The sequence below is a fragment of the Acanthochromis polyacanthus genome, chromosome 8 (assembly GCF_021347895.1).
Source record: "Acanthochromis polyacanthus isolate Apoly-LR-REF ecotype Palm Island chromosome 8, KAUST_Apoly_ChrSc, whole genome shotgun sequence".
NCBI classification, from domain to species: domain Eukaryota; kingdom Metazoa; phylum Chordata; class Actinopteri; family Pomacentridae; genus Acanthochromis; species Acanthochromis polyacanthus.
In genome coordinates this window covers 35,100,605-35,119,770 of record NC_067120.1, presented here as the reverse complement: position 1 = coordinate 35,119,770, position 19,166 = coordinate 35,100,605, and the positions used below count along the sequence as shown (strand labels likewise).

The window sequence follows — 19,166 nt, the reverse complement described above, 5'->3', positions numbered from 1 at the left end:
ATGTCACCTTACGGCTCAAAATGTAAAACTGACATTTACATACATACTCCAATGAATTAATAATCAAACAAGTACTTGGAGGTGTGATTTTATTCCTTTTTTACCGTGAAATCGCCGCTCTCAGTCCCATAGAAGGAAATGACAGCGCTGGCTGTTTGGAACTATTCAGGCTTACATGAACCACGTGACCGCCCCGCTGCGAGAGCATGAGTGTCGCAACTCTGACTATCTCTAAGGCTCTGCCATGGACATGACAACAGCGGATGTTGCGACCTGCACACATTTTACATCATATCCGGGCTGTAATGTCAGTAAATTCAAGTAAAATACAGAGTTCGCTTATCCCGTGTGAATGCACTGCGAGAAACACAGATGTCCTGGAGTAATTCACAAATTACCAGTGGTCCACTACTAATTCCGTGCGAATAGTACATAAGAGACAGAAACGGAAAAAGGTCAGTTTTTTTCATTTTCTGAGACTGGAAGTGGTCATCAGCAAGTGTGGAGCCAAACGGAGTACTGTGCACAGACTGTATATAATTTTTTTTCCCGTTAGTTTTCATGGTCAAAATGACAGATCAGGTGGACGATCTTAAAATAAGTCAATATAGAATTTTTTATAGAACGTTAAAGTTTTGTGAAGTCAGGGGGCGGGGCTACTTGATTGACAGTCGGGTGTAGAATGATTGACAGGTCCTATGGAGGAGACAACCCAGACTCTGTTCTCCTCCTTTGAATTAATTCTGATATAATAACTATTGGTTTATTTATCGGTGAAGCATCAGAACCTTTTCCACAGACAGTTTTTCTGCCTGTTGGCTTGTTTTAACCAGTTTTCTACCTTCGGCTGATTCTACCAGCAGACACTGAAAGGACTCTGATTGGTCGGTAAGTGTTTATTTTCTTATCAGTCCCGCTTTTAATGCACTTTATATGCAGCTTTAGTGTTAGATATAATGTGTACCATACACTCTAGATGTTGGTGGAGTTTATTTCTGTGTGTGTTGACCAGAGAAGAAAGTTAGCATCTAGTAAATATTAGCTTTAATGTTGGCGATGCGAACCGATCTAGCTGCTCAGTCGTAGCCTGATTAAAGCTAAAGTAGCATTAAGCTAACAATGTTTGTGTTGAGTTTCATGTAAACAGCTGAAGTGTGTTGTGTTTGTGTAATGTGGTACATTTAGTTAAAACTGTTCATGGAGGTGCTGGTTCACATTACTGTAACATTTAGAAAACCTAAATGTGTTTAAAACAGTAAGGTTAAGCTTCTGTGTTGTCAGTAGTCCTAAATATCTGCTGAGTCTCTGAAGTTAAACTGGAGAAAACAGTAAATCTACTCTCTAGTCGTTAACATTGTTTAATGACTGATTCACATGTTGTGGTACGTATTCCTGAAGTGTAGATTGGAAAAATAAACTCCCACAATATGTCCAAAGTAATGATAAACACTACAGTTATGACATTTAAATTACACCACAGATAAGCTGGATAATAAAATCCTCTCTCCTAAAGCTAAACTGACGACAGGCCTTTCTGAGAAGCTCTTTAGCACAGCCTTCAACATTATTGATGAAAAAAGGAGCAGACTGACAGCTGAGAAGGCTGAAATGTTCATCTGTCTGAAGAAAAATCTGTCCCTCATCTTGCAAGACAAGGCAGCTTAAGTATTTTCAGTTCAACATCAGGCAGCTAGCATGTTTTATTGTTTTCTGTGAACATAATGTGAGTATTGGAATAGTGTTCATTCTAATATTTAGTTTCATAAATGTTTTACATACAGTACAACATCAGTGGCTGCATGTAAAAGAAGAAAGACACTAGATTGCACTATCACTGTTTACCCTTGTTTTTCTGTTTTTGTTTTGGTGCAGCAAATCAGGTGTATAGCCTAGAATTTTATTGTTCTGATTGTGTGTCTTGAGAAGCCAAATGTAACTTACTGAGTACTACCTACATTGTTCTAGTGGAGATGCTATTATTTTATGTTAATTCATAAAATTATTTATTGCAGCCTTGCAATGCCATTGAGGTATAATGTAACTTTTCTGTTTATACACTGGGATTATTTAGTTTAATTTAAATATGTGCACCAAGTTGCAGTTTTATTTCAAACATCTGAATGGTGCAGCTGGGTCTGTTGTGTTTACGAACGCTGTTAAAAGTGATGTGAGCTTTAAGTTTTAATAAAGCCACAGCAGTTACACATAACTTGTTGTCACATGTTTTCCTTCTTTCTTTAGGGGACCAGAACAGGTGTTGTACAATGAACGTGGTGTTTTTAGATGTCAGTGTCAAGCAAATTACATCCATGTATTATTAACAACTTTTAGAATGACAAAAAGAATCATATCGGTATCGGATCGGTATCGGCCGATCCTCAAGGCTGCAGTATCGATATTGGTATCGGATGTGAAAAAGTGGTATCAAGCCATCCCTACTTTTAGCCCGCCTCCCTCCCTGTCGAGAGTTCCTAGACCCTTGTGTCTTCAGAGCTGGGTCTAGCGTGGCTAGGCTAGGTTTCACTTTGACATGAAAGAAACTTTCTTGGGGATAAATTCTTGTCAAAAAAAGTCAAATTAAATTGACCACGATTCAGTCCTAAAAAAGCAAATAAACAAACAAACAAAAAAACCCTACAATACTCTTTTAACTAATTTTACTGAATGTTAAATCTTGAATTTGATCTGTTAAAAAAAGAAAATCTGTAAATAATTTTTTAAAAAAAGGTTAAAAACTATTTTAAAAATTATTTTTACAGGGTAGACACACACAAGAAACAGCATTCTGAGTTGTATGAAGCATTAAAGAGAATATTTTTTCCACATTTAGCTCCAATATTCATCCATAAAGTTTACTAAAGACCTGCAGCAGTAGAATCTAAAGCAGTTCTCACATTAAAGTCTTGGTTTTTGAGTAAATTCTTGTTTTAAAAAAGTCTAATTAAACTGATGTTCTAAAGTAATAAAAGGAGAAAACCTCTGAGGTGGGTCAACACTTTTTGTAGGCTTTGTATTTCTCAAAAAAGAAGCATAATTTTAACACCACACATCTGAAGAGTTGTGGATCCTACACCTCCCATAATGCACTCTGTCGCCCCCTGGTGGTTGGAGGTTGTTCAAACTCAATGTTGTTTCTGTAAAATCTTCCAGGTATTGCACAAAAAACAAACAAAAAAAAACACACAGGAGGAGCCAAACATCAGAAATATACAGACATTTATTTACAAATACGTTGCATTTGCATAGACATTTAAAATTCCAAAATATAGTTATTAGATATTTAAGTAAACAGATTTAGGAAACATTATTTTATTTCTTTATGTCATTTAGCACAAAGTCGCCTTGTGTCGGAATCAAAGCTCACAAGCTGCTGTTTTTTTTCATCGTTCATCACATAAATACACATAAATAAGATCAGAATATTCCAACAGCTGGAATCATTTTAGCCAAGCAGCCGTCAACAATCACTTTAGTTTGGTCTCTGACATCATTACAAGCATCAAAAATATAGATTTTATTTGGTTCTTTCTGGAAAAAAACATCTTTTATAATCAATATATCAAATATTATCTGTAGACAAAATGACACATTTGGAATTTTGCTCAACCCAGCAGCCCTGTTGGAACCTTTTTATATTAGACACTTCATTATTATTGCTGAAAATGGAGTTTCCTCTTCTTCAAAACATCAATTTTTGCACATTATTTCAAACAAACAGATGTGTGAGATTATATATACACGTTTATACGATGATGTAAATCTTTATTCAAGCTAGAAAATATAAAAGATTTCTCGCAGTAGGAGTACATTTTTCCTCTCTGTGCTCTAGTTAATTGTGTAAAAAGGAGGTTTTGTTCTGCTTTCGGGTGTTTTTCGAGGAGACTTTTTGTTTTTGAGGATCCGCCCGTTACCGTGGAGACCTCCTGTTGTCGAGTCAGAGGTAAATCTTCATCCCGAGAGGATCTACGGAGGCCGAAAACAGCAACAGAGGATGGAGTGACGCAGAGCAGAGGCTAAAATGAGCAAAATTTTACGATATTTTTCAGACTTTTGGGGCCTCCGAGATCCTCACAGCAGGAGGTCCAACGGTCCGGCTTCATACCTCTAACTCCGTCTCCTCCGTCACCATGACAACGCATCGCTCTTTAAATCTAAATCCATCCTCAGACACCGTCTCTCTACATAATCCGATCTCCTTCTGTACAAAGCATCTTTTACAAAATGATTTTTTTTGCTTTTTTACATTTTTGTCATATCATTAAAGAGGGAAAAAAAAGAACAATTATAACAACAGACTTTGCAAAAATATATCTCCACTGTGGGCTTTGTTTCCAGAGAGTACATCAAACTATAAACTACAGTGTAATCTCGCCTCTGCAGCTTCTGAGGATCATTAATAAATTAAAAACTGAGAGAAATCAAAAGCATTTTCTGAGTCGGTCGACAGCAGCAGCGTGCAAAAAAAACGAAAAACAATCAGCTGTGATATGCAGATAAAGAGTTTCCTGAGTTTTTCACACACAAACATCACTCTCGCATCACTCTACTCTACTTTCACTCCACTTTCTATCACTTGCTTTTCCATCTCGGACACATTTTTGCATGCGTGTACGATTACAATGTTATTTTTTTAACTTTAAGTGTGAGTTTTAATGAGATCCACAGGCTTCGTTGTCGGTTTCTTCCTCTAAGTGGCGAAATCTTGGCAGATGAAGAGTGCAGCAGGTGATTAGAAATGGCACAGAGAGGCCTTTTGGGGATAATCACAGTGAGTGGATAGTGCAGCAGACTGAGCCGGAAGGATTACTGCGCCGCTGGTTAACGTGATTAGCTGCGGCAGCCCGGGAGAGGCGTCCTGGTTTGGTCAGAGGCAAACAGAGCATATGGGTTGCTAAGGAGGAGGTTGAAAAGTCCTGTGGCCCTTTAGCAGAGCCGTTCATACATTAGAACTTCTCATCGGGAATCACTGTATTGAAGGGGTGGTCCCAGAACGTGGTGGTGATTCCAAAACCTGCACAGAAAAACAGCAAAGTTAGAATGTAGAATGCTCTAGAATGTTGGTGGTTGCATTCGTGCGAGTAAAGGGCGTTTTGGTGTCGCTCTAACTGAGGCTGCAATAACCATAGTTTTTAAGTTTAATTTCCGTCTACTCTTCTTCTCTATTTTTTTAATCTTTCACTGTTTTATCACTTATATTGTCCACTAAGGTCCAGATCTTAAAGTATTATTCACTACTGTTTTCCAGACTCTGTTTCAGGTTCATCTGTGGCTGCCTTGTAACTTAGCCGTTAGCATAACTTTAGCCACTCTGAGAGAAGCTAATTCCTGGTTTCTTTTTCGTTTTTTTGCTGCTTGAGAGACATTTCTGAGACCGCAGAGCGATGACAGACAGAGAGAGGATGCTGCATCAGACCTGGAGTAGCATTCAAGTTAGCAATAATCGGCAAATAAAAATACAGATATCGATAATTGGAAAAATGCCAAATGATGACCACGATAATCGGCCTATCAGAGGAGAAGGAGGTCCAACTCAAAAACACCTGAAGATAGCGAGCGAATTGAAGGATGATGAAAAGCGCAACATTACAGTAGCTAACGCAGTAGCAGGGCTGCAAAGTAATAATTATTGGTGGTGGGACGTGATTAAAGAAATTAATCTACTACAATCACAGATTACTGTAAACTGAAAGTGCAACTATAGAGAATATATTCAACATTTAAAGACTTTTTGTAAACTCAAGCACTTTAAATGTCTTGAAAAGTGTTCAGTTATGGGATGGCTACACCGCTTTCCATACCAGGACTGTTGTAGCTAACGCTAGCTCTGATGCTAACAGCAACATGTTTTGCATTGAGGTGATCAGGAAACTCTTTGTTGCACAGTTTGCACACAACCACACTTTTATCCAAGCTCCCATCAGGAAGATTTTTAAAAGATCTGCCCAACAAGCTCAGTGCCTCTCGTCTTCCTTCACCGTTCACCAAGCTTTCTTGTGCTGATCATAGACATATATAGGTAGACGCCTCATAGGCTGTCGAGAGACGTGCTTACAGCGCCGCCATCTTGGACCGGGGCCAGCCGAGGCAGCGGTGCATAGACATCTATGGAGGAGAGAGGTACTGCTGAATCTAAAAGTGGAATTATTCGCCGAATTTTGAACCGATTGCCAAACTGTTTGATTTTTAGAAACGTCACACGTGTAGCTACTATACAAACTGCTCGGATATTTTTTTACAATGCTGGTTTTGCCACTCAACACTTAGATGCCGGACTTCTGTTCAGCCTATGGATGCTCTAATGAGCGCTGTAAGGGAACAAGAGCATGTGGGATTACTTTTCACATGTAAGATGTATGTAAGAAATAATATATTGTTAGCAGGTTGTCATAGCTAGAGTGAAATAAACGCCGAGAAGACGGATAGAACCCCTCAGCTCCGTGTCTGGCTTCTACTACCCATGATCTAACCAGCTCTCTGCATCATCCTGTGTATTACACAGCTGCTTACCGGTGAAATTACTAATCTGAGACATTTTTTTGTTTAAAATTCGATGTTATGAATCTAGCGTTCCTAGCAACTTACTGCAGTAATTGGTGGGTTAGAATACAGCATCTGATTGATCTAATAGCCCTGATTTATGATGGAACTATTTTTGTTGTAGACAATTCTTTATCTTTAGCTACTTTTCTCACATGTTTAAGCTTTCCCAAAGAACGTGATTTATACACGTGATATAATAGTAATAATAACAGTAATAATAATGATAAAAATAATAGTAATAATAGCAGTAATAATAGTAATAATTGATATAATATTAAGAGTAGTAATAATAATAATTATTATTATTAACAGTAGTAATAATAGCAGTATGGCAAAACCTGCATTGTAAAAAAATATCCGAGCACCTTGTATAGTAGCTACACGTGTGACGTTTCTAAAAATCAAATAGTTTGGCAATCGGTTCAAAATTCGGCGAATAATTCCACTTTTAGATTCCGCAGTACCTCTCTCCTCCATAGATGTCTATGCACCGCTGCCTCGGCTGGCCCCTGTCCAAGATGGCGGCGCTGCAGGCACATCGCTCGAGTGGGCAGCCGCAGTCAATGAGGCGTCTACGTATATACACACGTGGACAAAATTGTTGGTACCCCTCAGTTAAAGAAGGAAAAACCCACAATTCTCACTGAAATCACTTGAAACTCACAAAAGTAACAATAAATAAAAATTTATTGAAAATTAAATAATCAAAATCAGCCATCACTTTTGAATTGTTGATTAACATAATTATTTAAAAAAACAAACTAATGAAATAGGGCTGGACAAAAATGATGGTACCCATAACTTAATATTTTGTTGCACAACCTTTTGAGGCAATCACTGCAATTAAACGATTTCTGTATTTGTCAATGAGCGTTCTGCAGCTGTCAACAGGTATTTTGGCCCACTCCTCATGAGCAAACAGCTCCAGTTGTCTCAGGTTTGATGGGTGTCTTCTCCAAATGGCATGTTTCAGCTCCTTCCACATATGTTCAATGGGATTCAGATCTGGGCTCATAGAAGGCCACTTTAGAATAGTCCAACGCTTTTCTCTCAGCCATTCTTGGGTGTTTTTGGCTGTGTGTTTTGGATGGTTGTCCTGTTGGAAGACCCATGACCTGCGACTGAGACCAAGCTTTCTGACACTAGGCAGCACATTTCTCTCCAGAATGCCTTGATAGTCTTCAGATTTCATCGTACCTTGCACAGTTTCAAGACATCCTGTGCCAGATGCAGCAAAGCAGCCCCAAAACATTACTGAGCCTCCTCCATGTTTCACCGTAGGGACAGTGTTCTTTTCTTCGTATGCTTGGTTTTTGAGTCCATGAACATAGAGTTGATGTGCCTTACCAAAAAGCTCCAGTTTGGTCTCATCTGTCCAAAGGACATTCTCCCAGAAGCTTTGTGGCTTGTCAACATGCATTTTTGCAAATTCCAGTCTGGCTTTTTTATGAGTTTTTTTCAGCAGTGGTGTCCTCCTTGGTCGTCTCCCATGAAGTCCACTTTGGCTCAAACAACGACGAATGGTGCGATCTGACACTGATGTACCTTGGCCTTGGAGTTCACCTTTAATTTCTTTGGAGGTTGCTCTGGGCTCTTTGGATACAATTCCAACGATCCGTCTCTTCAATTTGTCATCAATTTTCCTCTTGCGGCCACGTCCAGGGAGGTTGGCTACTGTCCCGTGGGTCTTGAACTTCTGAATAATATGAGCCACTGTTGTCACAGGAACTTCAAGCTGTTTAGAGATGGTCTTATAGCCTTTACCTTTAAGATGTTTGTCTATAATTTTTTTTCGGATGTCCTGGGACAATTCTCTCCTTCGCTTTCTGTTGTCCATGTTCAGTGTGGTACACACCTTTTCACCAAACAGCAGGGTGACTACTTGTCTCCCTTTAAATAGGCAGACTGACTGATTATGAGTTTGGAAACACCTGTGATGTCAATTAAATGACACACCTGAGTTAATCATGTCACTCTGGTCAAATAGTTTTCAATCTTTTATAGAGGTACCATCATTTTTGTCCAGGCCTGTTTCATGAGTTTGTTTTTTTAAATAATTATGTTAATCAACAATTCAAAAGTAATGGCTGTTTTTGATTATTTAATTTTCAATAAATTTTTATTTATTGTTACTTTTGTGAGTTTCAAGTGATTTCAGTGAGAATTGTGGGTTTTTCCTTCTTTAACTGAGGGGTACCAACAATTTTGTCCACGTGTGTATGTCTATGGTGCTGATTCACTCAGTGTCTCCCGTGTTTCTTCTTCACAGCTGGAAAACAGACTTTAGGTTCATGACCGCCACCTACTGGGCGGGAGTGTTCATCAGTGTTACCGGTGTGACAGAAATGAGGAAACTGAGAAAGGTGCAATAATTTTTTTCTGTAATTAATTCATCTAAATTAAGTCCCAGTCCAAATAATTATTAATCACAATAATAATTTTGGCATAGCTCAGCTTCGGTATTAACATTTAAAAATGCGCTCCACTTGTAAAAAGCTCTATTCTAGGAAAACAGCATGTCAGTAAAACCCCTCATCTTGGAACAACTTATTTGACTTTTTTCAAAGTAATGTTTGCTCACACTCCTGTCTGAGCAGCCTGCACGGTGAGGTGTTTAGGGAACATCGGTAACTTCTACTGTCAACATGTTTAGCGCCTGTGCTAGCAGCGATATGTTGTCACGTCTCCGAGTTCTCACCTGCTCTCTGGTGCTCAAAGTGGTGTTTGACGTGGTAGGCTTTCAGGCCGTACATGTATGATCCTCTCTTTGGCGATCCGTAGTGCAGGTAGTAGTGGATCATGTCGTAGACCACGTAGCCGCAGAGGCCTCCGACAAACACCGAGATGCCGAGGATCTCCGGCAGTATCTTGCAGACGATCATGTAGAAACTTACAACTGCGATGGAGGCGACACCGGGAGGGAAGACCAGCCGGGAGCCGTCAAACGGAGACTAAGGGGGGAAAAATGGCAAAAAAGACAAGTTTTTAATCCTAAAAATCTTTGTCCTGTCCCATTTTAAATCACTGTGGCTCATTGCTCACTGCAGTATAAAGTCCTGTATGTTAATAGCAACAGAACAACTGTAAACTCACAACTCAGAATTGTCTTCGGCGCTGTAAGACAATTTTAATGCCGTAAATCCTAAAAAATTCGATATAGAAGAAGTAAAATATCTTGTATAGGACAGAGGGTCCCAGTTTAAGACTTCCTTGACCTACACCGTTTTGTTGTTATGTTCGAACTGCTTACGTAGAAGTAGTTAACAAGTGGAGCAGATGAATATGTCGTCACATGACACTATAAGACGCCTTTCTTTTTTTTCTTTTTTTTTACATTTGTCAGTTGTACACCACCTTGGATTGTGCTACATTCACTAACTTTTTGCCCTTCATTATGGCTACCAAGCGCAAGTCAGACTCTACTGATGGCAGTGCTTTGAAGAAAAAGAAAACTGTCTCCATGGAAGTGAAATTAGATCAAGTAAAATGCTCAAGTTGCAAAAACAGTGCAACGTATTCTGTAATCTTCTTATAAAATGACTCATACATACATGAAAGTCATTGGTATTCATGACTTTTCTGAAGAACTATCGTGATGCATGGAACGGCTGTTTATATTTTCGCCAGAGTTCTGACTTATGGTGAAAATGGACTTACGTCGCGCGTAGGAACACAAATCTGAGTTGAGGACTCCCTGTACGTAGAGCCACTATTTTTTATTTTCCCTGTGTTGGTAATATCTGAAAACAATGTTTTATACGTTTATTCCAGGTTTTTTACTTTTTTTGTAAAACAAATAATCCAATAAATCTCACGTTCATTTTCCTTTTTTTAAACGATTTATGATATTATAACTGTAATATTGCACATATGACATTCCTGAGTTATCTCTACTTCTCGTCATGGTTGTTCTGTTTCCACTTCATACTGCAGTGAAGAATGAGCCAACAGGAGCAAAAAAAAAAACCAAACAAAAAACCCAGAAACCGCTTGCAGTTAAGAGGATTAATCAAACACAATGCATTTCTGCCACTTCTTCTGCCTCCAAAAACACCTTATATTATACAAATAAAGCACTCAGAGCTCAGTACTCCTCCAAGGCTGTTCAGTCCTTGCATGATTTCCAACAGATGAAATCTTTAATACAAAATGACCTTGCACTGAACACAGGCGTGTGTTATGCATGTGTACGTTATGTACGGATACCGAATCATGTGACCTAAATATGTAGCAGGCGGCGGGAGTTGATGGGACTCAGAAACACCTCCACAATTTATTCAGTTGTTCCTTGTATGATTTCTGATGGAGAAGTCCTGATAAGTCCACAGCGGTGGATTTGTAGTAGGATCACAATCATGTGATCGTCAGCAGGTAGTGTTCACTTGTTGCCATGGTTACGGTGACGCGGATCCAGATTATAAGCTGCATCACTGATAAAATCTAATCATGTGGTCCTTGTGTCATTTCTGACCTTCCCTGAACATTTCATCCAAATCTGTTAGTCTGTTTTTGAGTGATGTTGCTAACAGACAGACAGACAGACAGACAGACAGACCAACACCGATCGTCACATAACTCCACCGCTAACTAAAAATTCTCAGTTAATCTCTCAGTTGCAGCCGTTTTTCTCTGCTGAATGTTAAATTTCACTCTGGGACACGATAAGATGCAGATAAAACCCCATGTGTTTGATAACGTCTGACTAAAACTAAAAAAAGAGGTTTATCGCGAGTCATATAAACCTACTGCTGCTTTGTGAGGCCATAAAGCAGCAACATAAAGCTGCTCTCCTACCTTGTGGTGTTGTCCGTGCAGCAGGAAGTGCAGCGTGATGAGGTAGTAGTTGTGGGCTGGCGGCTTCATGTGGAAGACGAAGCGATGGATGCAGTACTCCATGAAGGACCACAGGAACCATCCGAACATGAAGAGAGGCACGAACATGTACTTATGGACCGGGATGGACAAGTCTGAGGACACAAACACAACATGCAATAACTACAAATATAACCACAGTACCATTTATTTATTTTCCTAGAACAATGCACATTTGTACATTTTAAGCTCGTAATTTTCTGCTTATGTTTATAGCTTTGGGACGTATTTTTCTGCTAATGTTTATGGTAATGTTTTATCTTTCCCCTCAGGGATCAATAAAGTACTTCAGATATCAACACGATGATAACAAACATGCTGCAGGAACACATGTATGAAAACGTGGATCAAAAAAAAATGAATTGAGCTTCCTTAAAAAACTCTAAAACACGTAGTTTCTAAAAAGGTCGTTGTTCTTTTGTCATCAGTTCAGAACTTAAGGTGCAATAATTTTTACATTTTTGTACCTGAAATAACGATACTTAAAAAAAAGTATTCATTAATGATTAAAAAATTCTAAATTATGAAAGTTTATATTCAGTATTTGAATATTTATATCAAATTACATTAAACTATATAAAATGCATTTATAATTGAAAAAATAATACGAAAAAATAATAAAGAAATGATTTAATTTTCTATCCAAAATAAATGAATCAGCTAATTACTGCAGCTGTTTCATTTAATTAAAACTTTCTTACATATAATAACTGCATTTGATTTTACTACTTAACTTTATTCATCTTTAAAATAAATAATACAATATAAAATTAAATTAAATAATAATCTGTAATTTTTTTTCCATCAAAAGTAAATGAATCAGCTAATGGTTGCAGCTATTTAAAAAAGAACAAACATAGTTTACGTATATTAACTGTACTTATTTTCATTTATTTATTTTATCCCTGCTGGTTTTCCATTTAAACTTGAATTATACAACAACTATAATAAACTATACTAAATTATGTTAAACGATATAGAATAAATAAAATCTAAAATAAAATAATATTTTAGAATTATTTTAATTTAAATGTATAAGTAAATTAATCAGTTAATTATTGTCACTGAAATATTAATAATAAAAATAAGAATAATTATATATATAATCAAGTAATTGTTGCAGCTGTTAAAACAAATTTGTTTTAAACTACATTTTTGCGTGGATTTTAAATAAAACTGAAAATTAACACCTTTTATCTGGTTTGTTTTAAACAGTTTCAATACAAATTTCAACCAAACACAGCAGAGAAAGCATTAAAATCCTGCCTTAATGCAACTGTAAGTTGTTAGGAGGAATCTTTACCTTCTACCTGTGATAAACGTGATAAATCTGATGAATAGCATTTGTTCTGCGTGCAGAGGGCTCTGTTTTTATTGTGATACCTGAAGTCACGTCTATCCTGGTGGTTCCTTCTGCCAGCGTGGTTAAACAATACCAGCTGAAATAAAAGACGATAGGAAGCCAAACCACCGGGACCCAGTACCTGCACAGACAAAACACGGTCGCTCTGTTTATGACAACAAACGAGACTTATGTCACATTTTGCTGCTGTTTTCTGCTGCATCATGTTCAGCAGGATGCAGCTCAGAGATAAGAGTGGAAGAGAAAAAAAATAACGATGTTCTGTGTTGTTGAAATAAATCTAAAACCAAAAGCTGTTCCAGTTAGTCGACCTTCACAACTTAATGAATTTAATGGAAGATTAGTTATTTTTAATCCTCTGACTCTAAAGTTTGTCTGCAAGTTTAAAAAACACGTATTTTTCCTAAAACTTGCCAAAATTTGACCAATAATCCACCAGAAACTGTAAAAACACAAAGACTGGTCAGATTATTTGGGAAACTTGTCAGGAAACGTCAGCCGAAACTGGCAATATTTCATTAAAATGGTTTTATTTTCAATTTCCAATGAAAAAAAGGAAATAACAAATGACAAAAAATAACATTTTTCGGTTGAACTACAGGCAGTGTCTACAAAGATTAGATATCTTGTCTTTAAATAAATAAAACCACCAAAATTCCACCATTTAAAAACTCATATTTTTAACATTTCGAAGGTCCTCAAACTACTCATCAGTGACGCAGGTTATAAAACCAAATCTAAGCTTAAAATCTTGATATTTTTGGCTAAACTCGACTGAACTGCAGGCAGCGTTTACACAGATTAGATATCTTGTCTTTAAACAATTAAAAAAACACCAATTTGTTACAGCTGTGTCATATTACACAAAAGACATTCTCAATCCTTAATTTGACAAAGTCTGTGCTTAAAATTGTGGCATTTCATCAAAATTGTTTTATTCTAAATGTATAATTTAAATATTTACTAAAAAGAAAAAATTTGGTCAGTCTGGATTCTGAACAAAAAACAAAATATTCTGTGTTCCCCGATGCAACTGGAAAGCCATTATTGATTCAGCTGTGTCCAATGATCTCATGGCAAAAATTCAGAATTTTTTGTGCTAAACTCGGTTGAACTGCAGGCAGTGTACAAATGTGGAAACAAACTAAAAATGTAAGTAGTAAAACATCTCTAATGTGTAAAGTCACCATTTTATTCCAGCATTGGCAGAACCTGTAGGAACTTGGAAAACATTGTAAATCTTGATTCCAGTTTATTTTCAATTAAAATAAAATAAATAATCAAAGATATTCAATTTTAGTTTCTTATGACATTATAACCGTATAATTTTTGCACAAAGACATTTCTGAGTTCTTTCTACTTCTAGCTGTGGTTGCTCTGTTTCCTTAGAGGTGCAGGACTTTAGATGGATGTAAAAATGAGCCGACAGTGAGGAAAAATGCAAAACAACAAGAAACTACAGGGCGTTCAAAGGCTTAATTGTGCAACACTGTGTCTAGATGAAATGTGTGACCTTCATTTTGGAGGTGAGTAGTAATTTTTCACTTTAACTGCATCGATAAAGTTGAAATCAAACATTTTGTTTTGTTGAAACTGCAGGAATGGACAAAGATATCAAATGCAACATACTCAAATATTACACAAATATATCCCAGTTTAATATTTGAATACTAAGAGAGACACAAAGTGCCTCCTGTCCTACCAGGAAGTTTTGGTGCTGGCCTCCATGAAGGGGTTCCCAAACAGCCGGATGGGTCTATCCACCGGTTGGTGAACCCAGGCGTCGTACTTCTCTCCCAGGTGACCCACCTGCCAGGCCAGCGGCTTCGTCCAGTCCACCAAATCCTGCAGATTAAAACAACAGATTCAGTTTAAGGCATCCTGGAGAAAACCTGGAGTGTTGCTTCAGTCCAGCAGGTGGCAGCAGAGAGTTAAAAAACCACCCAGCTGGAACCAGGAAGTGTGTGGATGTGGAGTTTACTTGTGAGTGCGTGAGCATCTCCAGGTTCCCTCGCTGAGTTATTGCCACAATTAAAGATCTCCATCGAGTCCAAAGGCCAGAAGCTGCTTTTATAAGCTCTTTACAGGCTCGTCATGGCCACAGCAGCACGTGAGGCTGTCAGGACTGATCCAGAGTCAGTTTTGCAACATTAACTGGACTGTTTCTGGGTGGGAAGCTGGTCTCCAGTCAGATGATAGTAAAGACATGAGTTATACTGCTTTACGTATCAGGAGTCGTATAATGTAATGCAGCTCTACAAGATGCTCCTCATCCGCGTGACGGTTTTGTTTCTGACATACTCACCTGATTTACAGGTGTGTTGATCACTAACGTTTGTTTAGACTCAGAGGAATCCAGAGATGAGTCAGATTATCTTTACTTTCATGGCAAGAATCACGTAAAAAGCTCCTACTGACAGTTATCATGTGACGGTTATCAAACCCAGAGCTTTTATTGCCTCTTTTTAATCATTACAAAGTTATAAAGGCAGCTTAATCTGTCGTAGAAATATTATAACACCCCTGAGAGAGATCAGTCGAGTGAATTAGCAGCAGTTTTGGTGTCGATTTGTGACATTCCAGGTGGTTATTTTAGAAAAAGAGAATGCAAATCACTGAACCAGATATAAATAATCTGCTCATTTTCCCCTCGTGCTTTCATTTTCTCCAGTCAAAACTGACATTATTGGTGATTTTGGCTGGAAATTTGCAACTTTACAAATGTTGCAGTTCCATATTCGGCAGCACATCTAACTGGATTTAAACTGTGGTTCTACAAATTCAAGCCACCATCCTTGTGCAAAAGCAACACTTTTAATAGTATTTAATGCGCTAATGCTCTGTCACATAGTTGAAATCTATTACACTGTGGATAATCAACCAAAACCCGACTTTAAAAATGAATGTATTGCTGATTAAATCGCAATATTTGTCAGGAAAAACTTTGCAATTTGATATTTAAAGCTGCCTCAATTGGAGATGACGGTGTGTTATGCTAGTGGTGGCTAACATAGATGCTAGTTTGAGTTTTTTTCCCCATTTTCAAACTCTTTAGGTTCAACTGAGCCTAAGAAATTCAAAGACTTCTCACATTAAACACACTGTGAGAAAGTGAAACTAACAACATTTATATTTAGCACATAAGCTGAAAAACCGTAGGAAAATCTTTCATGAAAACTTTCATGAGGAGAAAAGCTCGACATCAGCAGCTTTCTGGGTTTAAACCATTATTTGTGGTGGCACAAATTCACAGTTCACATTATTCGTGATTTTGGCTGGAAAGTTAATCAATTTGCAACTTTGCAAAAGTTCGGCAGCACGTCTGGCACTGGATTTAAACTGTGGTTCTGCAAATTCAAGCTGCCACCCTTGTGCTAAAGCATCACTTTCGACAGTATTTAATGCGCTAATGCTCCGTCACATGGTTTAAATATATTACACTGTGGATAATAAAAAAAATGCCTTTAAAAATGATTATAATGCAGATTAAATCGCAAGGAAACATCACATCTGGACATTTGGAACTACCTCAGTTGGAACATGACGGTGTGTTATGCTAGTGGTGGCTAACGTAGATGCTAGAGTTTTTTCCCCATGTTCATGAAATTCTTTCATGAAAACTTTCATGAGGAGAAAAGATCGACATCAGCAGCTTTCTGGGTTTAAACCATTATTTGTGGTGGCACAAGAAACTACCTTATTCACAATATTTGTGATTTTGGCTGGAAAGTTAATCAATTTGCAAGTTTGCAAGGGCTGCAGTTTCGTGTTCGGCAACACGTTTGGCTCTGTGGTTCTGCAAATTCAAGTCGCATGAAAATGTGCAGCTGGTCTGATGTAACTCTGTTCAGTATACAACAACCAGGTTTAAATGATTGATTATTCTGCAAATACTAGAGTTTAAGGTTGATTTATGAGTAATTTAGGCTAATAAGGCTGCAAGTAGAGTGAACTTAGCACACTGGGGTCAGCTAAGTTAATCTAGTGGTCTTACTTAAAAAAAAACACACACACAACTGAATGGCTAAAGAGAAAGTACCTTTTCAACTTTTCTTTGGTTGATTACAGCTCTAAATGTAGGCATAGTTATGGCAGTATAACATCCCATTATCAGAGTCATACTGACATTCTAAAAAAACTCTAGAATTGAACAATAAAATGCAGCAAAAACTGCATCTAGATCAGCTGACGTTTCCTTACAGATTCATTCTGACGCCAAACTTTCCAAAATTGGTCGAACAGGAAATCAGCTGCAGCTGCTTTTCAGTAAACCTGAACTCTGTCTGTTTTTAGACCCGAGAGAAACCTTTACATCTTCACGAGGTCTTGTGAAAGAAAGAAAAAAAAAAAAGAAGTGAAAATCATCTCGGTCACATGGCGAGGTCAGTGCAGGAAAACATGTGATGGTATCTAAACATAAGGTGGAAGATGACACTGAAGCGCTATCATCAGTTACACAACAGATAAAGATGAGAGAATTAGAGTATAGTGTAACTTACTGATACCAAACAATAAGGAGTTTCAGATTAGATCTCAAAGATTGGACTTGCATGAACCCAGGCCTGATGATTCGCTTGGTTTGATGCAAATTTTGAGTAATTTTCCAGCATTTTTCACTGGAAAAAAATGGTGACCCGACATATTAGATATATTTTACTATGTTTTTAATTTGTTTCTGTATTTGTCTGCTCTGTGTAAACACTGTCTGCAGTTCAGCCGAGTTTGGCATCAAAGTTCCTGATTGTTTTTGTCACGTGACCGTTGGACACAGCTGAGTCACTCGACTTCTCAGTTGCACAGAGAAATGATGAATTTTGTGCTTTTTGCAGAATTTGGATCAGCCACATGTGCTATTCTTGGTTAATTTTTAAATGAGTCATGAGAAAATCTGGCCTAACCGCGCTAGACAACCCACGGCAACGAATTTAATTCTCCTCCAGGGTGGGTCTAGTTACCCTCGGTAAGCCTCGAGGTTGGATGCTCCTAAAACTGGCCAACGAATCACCATGAAGTGTAGAGTCAGAAGGCGGGCGTAACTAAGTGATGACAGAGGCGCGACGATTCTGACAGAAACAACCGGAAACAACCATAGAAACAAGGATAGGCAAGAAGATGGCTGCGCACAATAAACAGTTATCTTTCGACTCGGCTTTGGCCACAGCCATTAGCTCCATTAGCACCGATTCTGAAAAATCTTTCTGTTAACATGTCTGTAATATACTTGAGCTTCACCCATTGACTGTATAAATAAGGCTTCACCGAACTCCCGCATCCTCTGATTTCCGGCGCTCTAGGAACTACGTCAGCCTATTCGTTGCGCTGATTGGTTGTATACCTACCCAACTGCTGCAGAGTGATTTGATAGACAACCTTTTAGCCCGCCTCCCTCCCTGTCGAGAGTTCCTAGACCCTTGTGTCTTCAAGTTCAGACCTGGGTCTAGCTAGGCTAGAGAAAATCAGATTATAGTGTAACTTACTGATATGGAACAATAAGGAGATTTTGATTAGATCTCAAAGATTAGATCCCTTGCTTGCTTCCATGCAAATTTTGAGTCATTTTCCAGCATTTTCAATCAGTAACTGTCAAAATAATAACAAAAACTGAGCACAGTGGACATTTTTTCTGTGCTGTAAATGCTGTTTTAGTCAATGGAAGCATCATTTCTGCTGGAAAAATTAGCTCCTAGCTTGATCCCAGTTGGGTTTAAACACGTGAGCTCTGTGTGGAGGTCATTAAGCACCACAGAAGTCTTTGTCATGGTGATCCTTTACAATATAAACCCCCACAATGCTCTCTGCTTGCCAAGAAGAACTGCCCATAGCCTGTTTGACCGAATCCTCTGGTTACTACAGTATTGAACAGTCAGAGCATAAAAAGTGCTACAGCTAATCTACAACAGACACTACTGTTAAAAAATTTGGGGTCATCCAGACAATTTCATGTTTTCCATGAAAACTCACAATTTTATTCATGTGCTAACATAGCTGCATAAGGTTTTCTTATCCGCCTTTCAGCACCATTAGCTAACACAATGCAGCATTAGAACACAGGAGTGATGGTTGCTGGAAATGTTCCTCTGTACCCCTATGGAGATATTCCATTAAAAATCAACTAGAATTCTAGTTTCCAGCTAGAATAGTCATTTACCACATTAACAATGTCTACACTGTATTTATAATTCATTTAATTTTATCTTCATTGAAAAAAATGCTTGCTTTTCTTTCAAAAATAAGGACATTGGCTTGATTTTCATAACTTTAATGTTCTTGTAATTGTGAACTTTATCCAGGAAAATGGAGAAAAATGGTACAGACTGGGACACATTTAGACCTGTAGCCAATTTAGAATCACCAGTTAACCCACCGTGCATGAAAAACCATTAACAACCCA

General features: G+C 37.9%; 1 protein-coding gene across 1 annotated transcript in view; it reads right to left on the bottom strand.

Annotated features, from left to right (window-relative positions):
• Window positions 1-3,199: 3,199 nt before the first annotated feature.
• fa2h (fatty acid 2-hydroxylase) overlaps window positions 3,200-19,166 on the bottom strand; it is a 63,542-nt gene continuing 47,575 nt past the window's right edge. The window contains exons 3-7 of the mRNA XM_022202613.2: window positions 14,478-14,620; window positions 12,796-12,896; window positions 11,335-11,507; window positions 9,239-9,491; window positions 3,200-5,011 (exon numbers count right to left, since the gene is read on the bottom strand). Coding sequence (XP_022058305.2) covers window positions 4,944-5,011; window positions 9,239-9,491; window positions 11,335-11,507; window positions 12,796-12,896; window positions 14,478-14,620 — 738 coding nt within the window. The 3' untranslated portion in view covers window positions 3,200-4,943. The remainder of the gene's footprint in view (window positions 5,012-9,238; window positions 9,492-11,334; window positions 11,508-12,795; window positions 12,897-14,477; window positions 14,621-19,166) is intronic.